General features: G+C 52.7%; 1 protein-coding gene across 2 annotated transcripts in view; it reads right to left on the bottom strand.

Moving 5' to 3' along the window:
• The window catches only part of slc4a11 (solute carrier family 4 member 11), a 46,939-nt gene extending 39,168 nt beyond the window's left edge, over positions 1 to 7,771 (bottom strand). The window contains exon 1 of one of the 2 annotated variants that reach the window (XM_057058394.1): positions 7,559 to 7,771. In XM_057058394.1, coding sequence (XP_056914374.1) covers positions 7,559 to 7,595 — 37 coding nt within the window. In that variant the 5' untranslated portion in view covers positions 7,596 to 7,771. The remainder of the gene's footprint in view (positions 1 to 7,558) is intronic. The other variant, XM_057058395.1, reaches the window with a different exon arrangement.
• Positions 7,772 to 12,941: the final 5,170 nt, after the last annotated feature.

The raw sequence follows: 12,941 nt of genomic DNA, 5'->3' as shown, positions 1-12,941 counted from the left end.
GACAAGATGGCGGTTTTTGACGGGCGCTCGTACCTAAGAGCCTTGAAGCACAATGAGTCACATCAACAGAAAAAAGCTGCCTTTGTCCTCCTGATTCACTGCAGCCAAATGGAAAAACTCCGTATTTAAGCTGAAGCAAAGATAAAAAACGTGGTGAGTCGAGCAGAAACTGACATAAATGTAGGTTTTCTAAAGTATCACGAGAGATTTAGCCAGTAATGTTAAAGCGTCCCAATTAAAGCTGACAGTTCCAGTCTGGACTTTCTCTGTACTGGTTTTTGCATTTCCTGTCCCTTCATACCACTTCCTGTCACTTCCTGTCACTTCCTGCCACTTCCTGCCACTTCCTGTCACTTCCTGCCACTTCCTGTCACTTCCTGCCACTTCCTGTCTACGACTTCAAATGCTGTTGCGCATCAACGTTGCTTTGATTGGTCCACACTGAACGCAGGATAATTGTAGCAAATCCAATATTTTTCTATAGTTTCGGGAACCAAAAATCCCTAAAAACACGTCATTCACGGCTCCTGACCGACCTCTGACCTTTACGATGGAGTCCATTCAACCCTGAGGCCAAGTTCATGTTTGCTCCCAACGGCATTCCTGAGATCCAAGGAGAACCCAAAGATCAGGCCGCTGCCACCCTGACCTTTGACCTCCCAAACTCCCAACATTCTGGAGTCCAAGTGGAAACAGTTGCTGAGCTGTTCCAGCTCTACGACGTTCGTACCGGAATTTTCTGCATCATCCTTCTGAAGGGCATCAAATCCCCAAGCCACACGTCAGTGGTTGAAACCCTCAACGAGCTCTTCGGATCACAGCCGGGACTAGAACCCACCCCCCAACGTTTCGGTGCTGGTGGCTGACGTGACAGTGAGCGTTAGCATGGAGACGTTTCATCCATTAGAGCTACGCTCGCTAATCTGAGCGACGCCGACGCCGCAGGAACAGGCAGAAAGTCCCTTGGCCTGTTTCTCCGATCGTTCGGCTACAGGCGTCAAAGACAGCAGGACTCATCCACTCATCCATCCATCCCCTCATCCATCATCCATCCATCCCCTCATCCATCCCCTCATCCATCCATCCCTCATCCATCATCCACTCATCCCCTCATCCATCCATCCCTCATCCATCATCCACTCATCCCCTCATCCATCCATCCCCTCGTCCATCCATCCTCTCATCCCCTCATCCCCTCATCCCTCATCCATCCATCCCCTCATCCATCAATCCCCTTATCCATCCCTCATCCATCCATCCCTCATCCATCCATCCCTCATCCATCATCCCCTCATCCATCATCCCCTCATCTATCCATCCCTCATCCATCCATCGCTCCCACATTAATTATTCCTCATCAGGGTTCCTAATGATGAATTTGCTCAATAAACTGGGAACAATTATCTCCTCCAGCTCTGATATCAGCACCGGAGGGCTGACAGAACTTTATCTGCTCTCACTTGTCAGATTCTTCTATTCTGGCTCAGTTTTAAAAATGAAAATAATAATCTTTGGAATCTTGGAACCTAATATGAGGATTTTAGCTGTCGTTACAGAGACGGTAGCAGCAGATTAGCGACTGGTGGCGGTAGCCAACAAGACTAGCAATCCCGATAGCATGGAACTGTTAGCTTGGTGTTGGTCCCGTTTTGATCTGCTGGGTTCTTCCTATATTCTGTATCTGAAGTCTGTTGTTTACAGCGTCTCTGGCTGCCTGGACCATCAGGGATCAACTTTCCATTTCAAACCAGGTAGAACCTTTTTAAGTCCAACTTTTCTTTGGTCCGTTTCAGTGAGAACCGAACCACTAACCTCCAGCTAGCTTCACTCTATCACGCTGGCAACATGTGAACTCAGAAAACATGAAGTGATCTCCATCCCACTGTCCACCAAGTTTCAGAGCTCCTCATTTTCTGTCTGTCCTCGTCTTCCTGTGAAGGTCAGACCTTTTGTCTCGTGTGTCTCTCCCTGCTGTCCCTCTGCGCCGCCGCTACACGCTAACGTGCTCCGCTTTACATTAATTACTGCAGAAATAAAGAACAGAGCCTCACGTCCCCACGCGTGCACGTAGAGAATCCCTTCAAATACACAACCAGGAGCACGTGTGAGCGATCACATGAGTCTGCATCATGCTTCCTATACGTTCATACATCTTAGAATAATTACCCCATGGCGGTGGGGGCAGGAGGGGGCAGGAGGGGGCGTTCTGTCTGTTAGCACAAGTTGTTCCCTCCCGAGAGCAGCGCGGCCCGTGTGAGAGCGATATTAAATAGGAACCAAGCACGCCTCGCCTGCACAGCGCCACTTCCTGTGCTGCAACCTGCAGACGGCGGCGCGCTGTAATCCGCAGCGAACGCGAGGACACATGCGAGATGGCGGCCTAATTACCCAGCAGCAAACCCAGAGTGGCGTGGACGGCCGCAGCCGGTGGAGGACCACCGGGAGGCCTTTCCCTTCCTTAAACACCGGGTCGTGTTTACGACATGTGTCTGCCCCCCCACCGTCTGATTACAGCAAACTGGATGAAACACGCTGAGAGTTTTAACACCACAATGACGGCTTCTGCTTTGAGACTCACGTCAACAGATCCTTTGTGCTATAAATACGCCTGGGACCAAAATGGTCGCCCTCTAAACAAGCTTAATATTGTGTTGGGAGGGTATTTTTGTCTCCTGCCAGTCAGATCAACGGGGAGACGTGACCATGCTGTGGACAACAACACGTCGAGGCCGTCTACAGCCCAGCGCCGCTCCTCCCTTGATGGTTTAAATGGAAGGAGAAGCAAGGATGTGAGTGGAATCGTCACTAACGGCGTCGTTATGCTGTTCTACCACATCAAAGCCACGTAAAGTCTTTGTTTGGTCTTGGTTGGGATGGTTAGAACCATTATATGTCTCCTATTGATCAGTCTCCATTTAATTCCATCTTTAAGTATTTTAATTCAACAAATCTCTGCGCGCGAGAGCGGCCCCTAGTGGCGCCAGAGTGCACATGCAGAGGCGGTAACGTTAGCTTGCATTTGCTAGCGTGTATATAACAGCGTAATAATTCATAAACTGCTCCAAAGTTCTTCTCATTTAGTTGTTTCTCTGCTTTGTCCCCGGGCGTTGGTTTAATTAGACGTGCAGTTGTAGGTGTTTCTCCTGTCCTTGGGTCCACGGCAACTTTTTCTTAGTACCTTTAGAAAGCCGACCTAATTAGTGCACAAGAGCAGTTTAAACAACACTGAAAAATGAGCTAATCAGGCAGCTCGTTATTGTTTCGGGTTTTTTGACAACACGAAAACAAAGAAATACGTATTTAATCTATCGGAAAAGTCAAATAATAAATCTGCTCCGTGTTGTTTTCCTAGTAAAATGGCTTTGGATTGTTAATAAATCTGCAATATTTGCTGTCATTCTGGTTGGTGCAGCTTTGGAAGCTTCAGCAGCAGATTTAGCAGCGTTCCTCTGCCCCCCCCACGACGTGTCGGCTCTGGGGAGAACTTGTGTCTGTTAATTAACAACCTAAATAATTAGCTATAAAGGAGTGGATGGGATAAATGACGCCTTCTGAATTGAATTCAGCCTCGACTTTACAGGGTAACGAATACATCTGCACAGGAGAGGAAATCGATGATCCACAAGGTCGGAAAAACACCCAAATAAAGAATCTCAACGCTTGTTGGTCACCGCAGCGCTGCGCCTCCATCTGGGTCAGAACATCTCCAGGACTCCTGGAGATGTTGTGACCGGCAGAGTTCAGCTGTTGTCAGCTGATGGCGATCATGTCATGTGATCATGTCATGTGATCCCAGCAACACGGCATCAACTGATCCCTGCAGAAGCAAAGATCTGCCCGAGGCGAGCGTGGGCACCTCACCGGAGAACCTCGGCGAACGCCACGCTCGGGCGCCGTCGCTGCTGCCCGACAGCTGACTTTATCCCCTCGCTTGGCCGATGTTTGTTTTTGTGACGACGTCTCATATTAAATGTGTGTAATCGCTCAAAATTCATTTTCTGGGAATCAACAAATGGGGTTTTAATAATCTATAGAGCTTAAATGGGGATCATGTTCAGGCTAATGCCTCACACACACACACACACACCACACACACACACACACACACACACACACACACACACACAAATGCAGTGTCCACCTGTGTAAGCCGTCCCGTCGTCCGTTGGCCCGTCGGCGCTCTGCCCGGCGTCATCTGTAAAACCGCCACTGTTCTGGCGGCACCAGTGGGCAGATGTGCCGGTCGGGTTTCTCTGGACCCGGTGAGGTCCAGTAAAATGCACACGAGCTTAACTGGAGACTGACGTTCAGATGGGTGCGAGCAAACGGTGACTTGTCCAAGGTGCATTCCTGCCTCTGGCCCAGAGGCACCCCAGCTACCCCCAGCTACCCCCAGTACCCCCAGTTACCTCAGTACCCCCAGCTACCCCCAGTTACCCCCACCATGATCATTACTACATCTGGCTGGTGTAAGAAGACTGACACAGGAAGTGAGTTCCAGCAACTGCTTGGTTAATTAGAAGCTGTAATTTAGCTGCTGTTCCAACGGCAGCTGAAGGCCGGGAGGATCCCACACACACGAGGAGCTGGACCGGCTGTGATCCTGACAGAGATTAGGAGTTCTGGCAGGTTCACACCGACTCAACGCGGAGTCGGTGACAGAGAGTGTGTGTGTGGAGCCTCCAGCGCCGCAGACCCGGGAGACGTAAACACAGAACCTTCAGCTTCACACACTTTTACACCATTAGCCTTTATTATGGCACATTTTTCAGAGGTCTGCCCAAACGCTGCGATAACAGTCTGCAAATGTGTGTGTGGGAGACGCAGCGAGGACAAGCACAACACAACAGTAAATAAGACACTGGGGTGTGTGCGTGCGTGTGTGTGTGTGTGTGACTGTAATAAACATGTTTTTCAGCCTCATTTCCTTGAACTGATGGGTGTCTGTGACGACACCCTGCACCAGTGAAACCAACAAATTATGGAAATTGAATGAATCGTGTAAATAGAATGAAGAGTGTACATGATTACACACAGTGTTTATGGACAATATCTGTCAGACTGTGTGTGTGTGTGTGTGTGCATGCACGCGTTAGTGTGTGTGTGCAGGTAGGGCATTAAAATGGTTGTGTGTGCACTTATGTGGCAAACCTGAAGTGGTTTTTATGATGCTTTTGCATGTTGCCGGTGTGTATTTATATTAGCGTGTATAAGCGTGTGTGTGCGTGCACGCGTGCATGTGCGTGCGCGTGTGTTTTGCCTCTGCCCAGATGGCTGTGCTCAGACGCTTCTGAGCTCTGCTGCCAGTGGTGAATACTGATCAGAGATCACTGTCACATCCACAGAACACACACACGCGGGCACATGCACACACACGTGCGCACAGGCACCTCCAGGTCCACATGGGGGAAGCGCTAATTTACGCCGCCACCGTGTGTCCTCGGCACCGATGTTTCCTGGCTGCGCAGGTCACGGCTGCGCTGGTTACCGGGCTGTCTGTCACAGGTGGAGATGGACGCCCCGCTAATAGGACGGGGGGCGGGGGGGGCAGGTGGAGGGGGCAGGTGGAGGGGGCAGGTGGAGGGGGAGGGGCAGGTTCATACTGGGACCAGGAGCTAATCTGGCCTGTTTAACATTTTTACACTCCAGACCTTCCAGTAAAGTAAAGAACCACTCTTTACGTATTTGCTTATGAAGCAGAGTTGTTGACCCGTCTGTCATAACTGGCTGAGATGGCGGCCGATGGCGGCGGCGCCACTCTTGGCTCCGCCCCTCCGATACACACGAGCACCTGTCAACTATGCAATCTGTGACGACTCCTGTAGCTTGGATCGGGACGATTGTGACTAAAGAGGTAAAGCGAGTACTGAGCAGCTAGTTAGCGTAGCATGGTGACTGCATGAGGGTCGGGGTGGGTGGGCGTGTCTTAACTGGAGCCCCGCCCTAAATCGAAATCAGTCACACTGGAGCTGAAATTTTAACCATAACAAGCTGGATCACTGAGATCAGACCAGTTTGATCCGCACATTCAAGCGTTTCAGAGCAGATTTGGACCCAAACCTCCATCACTGTCCCGTAACTCCACTGCAGACAGATGGAACAAATAATGAGGCTGAAACAGCAGAAAATAAAGACGGGCGGTGGAATTCAGTTAGAACAATAACCTGCTTCCATCACATGTTGATTCCCATCCGGCACCTTCACAAACTGCAGCTTCTCGCCGTTTGATATCCGAACGGAAACGAGGCTTCGGAAACAAACGTGCCGTGGTGTTATTACACCGCGTAACGACACAGAGCAGCTCGCTGCTAATTGACGGCTCCATAACCTGGGACCCATATCTGCTGACCTCCTCCCCCAGCGGCTCCGTCACCTGACTGCAGGTTAGCGCCGACGGAGCCGCGAGCCGCCGCGGCCATGATGTCGCAACAACAGCGCCCGGACAGGCGATGCGTTCTCGGGCGGCTAAAGTTGGTGGGAAAAGCCAATGTTATAGAGCACATGTGCTAATGGAGTCGTTGGGTCATCGGCGGCCGTGCAGACGCGGCGGGTTGCCAAGGTTAAGCGGAGACGAGTGAAAATTCCTGCGGTGAAATCGAGATTTCAGGGAGACGATCAGACGTTTCCCGTGACCACAAACATCCTGGAACCTGCCCGCTAATCAACACACAGCAAATTAATGCAAACGAGTCTTCAGGGGACGAGACGCAGCAGCGTTCATCACGGCCCTGAACACACGCCGACATGTAGCCAACGTGCACGGAGCGCGACACACACACACACACACAGATGCAGTATCCCCCTCTGCCATCACAGACAAAATAAATTGAGGAGGAAGCTGCATCACACCTCCGAATGGGCTCTGGACCCCCAGAGGACCTTCAGAGGGGGGGGGGACACGCAGCCAAGAACACTGACCTGCCCTCACACACACACACGCACACGCACACACACACACGGATGGACACATCATTTCAATTTACAACACACTCACACAGGCATGTGCACGGTCTCACACACTTTGTCTCCGGCTTCACACGCGCACGGGCGCAACACATGAAGTGCGTCTCCAGCTCCGGCTCCTCTGCATTCCAGCTGTTTATACTGGGCAGGTATACTGGGGATTTTCTGCGCGTCTCTGACATGCAGGTATTTCTGCAGTTCCTCAAGTGGAGAAACCCGCTGCAGAAACCGCATACACGAGCGAGAGGGGGGGGGGGGGGGGGGGGGGGTTTGGGGGGGCAGGAAAAGACGGCAAACACACAGTTAAAAATGAAAAACAAATCTGCATTTCTTGCGCGTACAGCCACACCTCCCGGGGAAAAAAAAATAAAACTCAGTTTCTCTCACAAACAAGTCCAGAAAAAGAGCACACAGCAAGTATGTACACGAGAAGGCGCGCACGCCCACAACATCTGTCGTCCTCCAGAGGGGAAGTGAAGGTAGGCAGCACATGTTTTTCACAGGGGGGCTCTCAGGTTTCACAAGGTAGGGAACCCCGAGCTTCTCCCAGTCAACACTGAGTCGTGCACGGCTGAGGAGCGGCTCAGAGACTTACCGGAAGGCACAAAATGCAGAACTTTGTTGGTCTCCATAGCTGAGCGGGTGGTGGCCAATGCACACTTCCTCTCACCAACAACCTCCACCCCCCCCGAGTCAACCCATCATGGTTGTGTTATCCTGTGCTGATGAGTGCGAGATCACCTCTGCTCTCTGGCTCCGTCTGTTTCTGACTGCCTCTCAGACACATGCAGTGACTCAGCCCCGCGCTCCCGCCGCGCCGCGCGGTCCTAGCGCCTCGCGCCTCTCTCCACCGTCCCACCGTTCCAGTCAGCAGCCTGTGACAGGCTAACGTGCAGCGAGGCAGAAGCCGTGAGGACACGCCCCCCCAGGCACGCTGCTCTCCGCGCGCGGACCAGCAACATGGCTGCCTGCTTCTAGCCACGTCAGCTCACCTGGCTGCCACGGTGGAGCGTCCGGCGCTAACTCGCCAAACGAGTTCAGCTGTATGTCTGCAGATCTTTCTCCAGGATCTTAAACAAACACAGCGAACACAGCTGACTGCTAGCATCCATACGTGACCATCATCCCCAAAGCGGCGGGTCGCCAAACACCCAAAAACGGTTAAAAGCAATTCCGCGAGTAGAGGGGGCGGCTTCCGATTCAGCGTGGGGAAACAAGAAAAGTTGCCCTCCGACAAGATAGAAGCTGCAACAGTGGGAGGGTCGAGCGTTCCGGGGGCCGAAGCCTCCGTCCGTTAGGATGAACCTGCAGCACAGGGAGTCGCGAAGACGCCTCAATTCCACCAAATGTAATTTGAGCCTCTTCACGTCGGTTTTGCCGCGAGCAGTCGAGTCAGAAGGTGCAAACAACCTGTAACTGCCCCCGTCAGTCAGAGGAGGGGCACGGGTGAGATCCTGGTGCCGATAACAGGCAGGTCCAGACGCCACCCCCTTTCAGGCATGCAATGCCCCGACGGCGTGACCTTTCCCCCTCTCTTTGGCCCCTAAATGGTTATTTTTAGCAACGTTTCTGATCACACTTGACAAGATTTGTGACGAGCAAAACGACAACAGCGGCGAGAAAAGAGCGGAATCGTCCTCGAGCAGCCCTCCTGCTAATTTTAGCCAACGTTCCTGGCATCAAAGAGTGCACATGGTGGCGAAGGAGGCATCACGGAGAAGCAAAGCGACAGGAGCTGGATCAGATCTGAGCCGACACCTCTGCCTTCTGCTGCCAAGACCTCCGTGATGTCAGGTAGGCTCCGCCGCGCACGCACCACGGCTGCCGCTGCCATCCCATCATGACGGGTCCGGCCGGGGCTTTTCGGATCCCAGGGAGACAAAGAGACGCTTCAAAAATGAAAACAGGACCAACTTTTACAGCCCGGCACAACTTTCTCCTGCTTCCTTCCGTTACTCTTTAGTTGTGCGGCACCAAACGTCCGACTGAAGACGGAATGTTCCACGTTTGCTCGGCCATGAACCAAAAAGAGCCAAATTGGGCCTCTAGAATCTGGATCACTGAACAAACAGAAATCTGGCTTTAAATTCCAGTGATTCGGCAAAGTCGGCCTTTGTTTTCCAGACTGGAAAAGCAGCAAAAACCTTTGCTAATGTACATATGATGCAGTAGAATGTAAATATTTGTTGCCAGGAGCTCCTAAAGACGCGACAGTCGGACCAATTGGTGGGATCTGAGGGGCGTTCTCACTGGAACAAGCAGCACTTCTGTGGAAACCAGACCCAGATGATACCGGATCACCGAGTTAATTTCCTCCTCTGATGGAAATGCTCTGTGAAAGGTCGCTCATTTGCATAAGACAGCATATATAACATCACCGCGTGCGGTGTGGCCACCGGCTCTGCTTTGCATAAGGTCTGCTCCCCTCCGTGAGGGCGCATGCGTCACTCAGCCAGCCGCAGAACTTCCTCTCAGGAGGATAATTCAAGTGTTCCCACAGACCCAGAACCTGGGTCGGCCGCGATCCGGTCGAGATCCAAACGGCGCGGCTGCGTCCCAAATCACGTCTCCGAAACGCAGCGCTGGGGAAAGATGCTCGCGGCTCCTGTCATTTACAGATGGTTGAGTCAGGTTGTCGACGGCTGGGGGATTCTTTTGTTATCATTAGTCTGGTTATTACGCTGTTTTTGTTCGCTTTTTGGATGCAATAAAGTTGCTCTCTGGTTCTACAGCCCCCCCGTAACACAACAAGATGAAAACAGGATCCATTTTGTTGCGAGCATTGTAGCGTTGTTACAGCCGCTGTGCTGAAGAGGTGACACCACCTTTTACACCTTTGTAAAGAAGCGTCCTGGATTCTTTTAGCACCTCCGCTAACATCACGGAACAGAAAACCAAGCAGCTGGAGCTCCCGACCCCATTGGACAGAGTCGCAGGCTTGAGTCGTCCAGCTGTCCCGCAACGACCTCTCCCCCGTTAACAGAAGGACCTGAGAGGTTCCACGTCGTCTGCCAGAGCCATATGCTAGCTTGGCGCGTCCCTTAAAGTCCACTCTCACTGTCTGCTTCAGGACCCTTCAGATGCTCATCACAGCGACTTTCAGCGTGGCTCAATGTGTCTCTGAGGTGCCGCTTTAGCTTGGTGCTCCCAGGAGCGAGCACATGTGCCGGAACCGTCTCATCCCATCAGTTTTGGCTTGACACGACTTCCATAAATAGACTTAATAAGGTATTTTCTACACATCGCTGAGCAGCTCCCGCTCACGAGAGCACAGGTGTAACCTGAGGCAGGTGTGTCTGGGGGAAACATGGTGGGAGCAACGCAACGTTGAGACCTTCAGAACACAGTCCGAGCAATATGAGCCTCATGGATCAGCAGCGTCACTGATCTGAGCATCGGCCCCTCTGGAATAAAAGCAGCAGGAAGTATTTGGACACCAGAAAGAGGGTTAAGACAGCTACGACAAAAGGAAAGATGTGTTTATTCACGCAAACAAAAGGCTCCGTTTGGGCTGCCAGCTAAAACGGGACATAAAAGGCCCTGGAGCCCCTCCTTTGATATCCCTACGGATCAGGACCGGCCCACTGAGTGAAACCAGCTATCTGTGGTTACGACCACTGCTGTAACAATAATACCAACCGGGAGAATAAGACTGGTCATTTCCACTTCAAAGTGACCTATCTGACTTAATCACTGATCACCGATCCATCTGGAACCTCTGACGGGCTCCTAACTGGCTCCTGCTACGTCGCGTTTTCACGCAGACGCCTGCTCAGCGACACCCCCAGCGAGGAGCGTTTGCTCCGGCGTTCCGCCGCCACGCTGGGAGGGGAAGCTTCCCCCGTGTGGAGGTGCGATTAAATATTTGGGCTGATTCCCAGGGCACTCGAAGGCGGCTGCAATGACCCCGCGGCGTCTCCGTGGCTCGCCATCAACGCGCGTTATGGGGCTGGAGGTGGGAATGGCCTCCGGGAAGCTCCGGCTCGGTACGCGTGCGTTAGCGAGCGATGAATCACCGCTTGTCAGACGCCGTAACTATGAAGCAATAAAGGTGGACAGGGTGCTTAGCAGTTTAGACCTGTGCCTCCAGGAGCACGCTTAGGCCCCCCTCCCCCGCTGGTCTGGGATTGAGCCCCGAGAACACCTACGCTGTCCCCTCCGACCCCCTGCTGTGCTCATAAGGAGCCACAGAAGCATGTTTGGACCTGATGGGTGCAAGGAGCCGTCCCCTGGTCTTCTGTCAAGAGCTAATGGGACAGAACGAGGTGATTTCCAGACGTCGCCAGGCAGCTAACGACGGAGACCATATTCTAACGAGAAGCCACGATTGTTCTCCCCGCGCGTGTTCGTTCGGGCCACATTCTGTGACGGCGTGACGGTGTTGCCAGGGCGCCTCGGTGCCTGAACGCGTCGACTGCTCGTGACCTTCTCACGGAACTAAACAAAAGCAGCGGTTTATTTGTCCTGCTCTCCTATATTTCCTGTGCCATCAGTTGGTCCTTTAAAGAAATGCGACGTGGTTTCTGGCGGTTCTGATGCCGCCGGCGCCCTGTGGGCCCATGGAAATGATGCCGTTTCACTGATTTGTAGTCCGGAGTCGTACAGGAGCGCTGCGGCAGTGCACGCCGTGTCCTTTTGTCCTCGAGCCAGATGTGCTGTACGTTCCTTCGGGTCGCCCGCCCGCCCCTGCGTCAGCACCAGGAGACGGCGGTTTGAAGGCGCTGACCCGGTTTTGCCATCTAACGGGGCTGCGGAGGCAGCAGTGGTTCCACTGGTGCTGTGCCAGTAATGAAGCACCAGTGAGCCAGAAGGGGAATCCTGCTTTTTTCCTCCCAGGAAACCACCTTCATTAACAGCCCGCTGTCCGTGCGTCTCTGCTGCGCACGTGTGCGCGCACGTCTGGTAACTGCGCTCTGGAGTCAGCATGTGTAGGAGTAGAACTCATCTGTGTGTCTCTGCGTAGGTGCCTGTTTTTGTTGCTTTTGTCTGTGCACGTGCTCGTGCACGTCTTTCTGTCTGCTGTGCATTTGTCTTTTTTCTATAATCAGGGCCTCTGCTGGGGTTCATGTGCTGGTGTGGTCACGTGATGCACAGCGTTGTCAGGGAGTGAAGAGGAGACGGAGACGGCGAGGAAGAGGAGGAGGAAGATGAGGAGGAAGAGGAGGATGAAGATGACGAGGAAGAGGAGGATGAAGATGATGAGGAAGAGGAGGATGAAGATGGTGAGGAAGAGGAGGATGAAGATGATGAGGAAGAGGAGGAGGAAGAGAGGAGGATGAAGACGGTGAGGAAGGAAGAGGAGGATGAAGATGATGAGGAAGAGGAGGATGAAGACGGTGAGGAAGAGGAGGATGAAGATGGTGAGGAAGAGGAGGATGAAGATGATGGGAAGAGGAGGATGAAGACGGTGAGGAAGATGAGGATGAAGATGACGAGGAAGAGGAGGATGAAGATGATGAGGAAGAGGAGGATGAAGATCAAATCAAATCAAATGAATCTTTATTTATATAGCGTCTTTTACAATCAAAATTGTTTCAAGGTGCTTTCCAGAATCCCAGGGCCTGAGAGGAGAGGAGAGGAGAGGAGAGGAGGGGAGGGGAGAGGAGGGGAGGGAGAGGAGAGGAGAGGAGAGGAGAGGAGAGGAGAGGAGAGGAGAGGAGGGGAGGGGAGAGGAGGGGAGGAGAGGAGAGGAGGGAGAGGAGAGGAGAGGAGAGGAGAGGAGAGGAGAGGAGAGGAGAGGAGAGGAGAGGAGAGGAGAGGAGGGGAGGAGAGAGGAGGGGAGGAGAGGAGAGGAAGAGGAAGAGGAAGAGGAAGAGGAAGAGGAAGAGGAGAGCAGCTGGTTTTCGTTACTCTGCTGCCCCCCCACCCCCCCCTCCCCACATCACTGCAGGAGCCATCAGAATATACTACTGCAATTCCCTCTGTATGAGCGTGTGTGAGCGTCTTTGTGTGTGTGTGTGTGCCTGCATGTGTGAGTG

This window comes from Takifugu flavidus, chromosome 16 (assembly GCF_003711565.1).
Source record: "Takifugu flavidus isolate HTHZ2018 chromosome 16, ASM371156v2, whole genome shotgun sequence".
NCBI lineage: Eukaryota > Metazoa > Chordata > Actinopteri > Tetraodontiformes > Tetraodontidae > Takifugu > Takifugu flavidus.
Note: the sequence above shows the minus strand (reverse complement) of the source record. Positions and strands in the feature narration are given on the sequence as shown.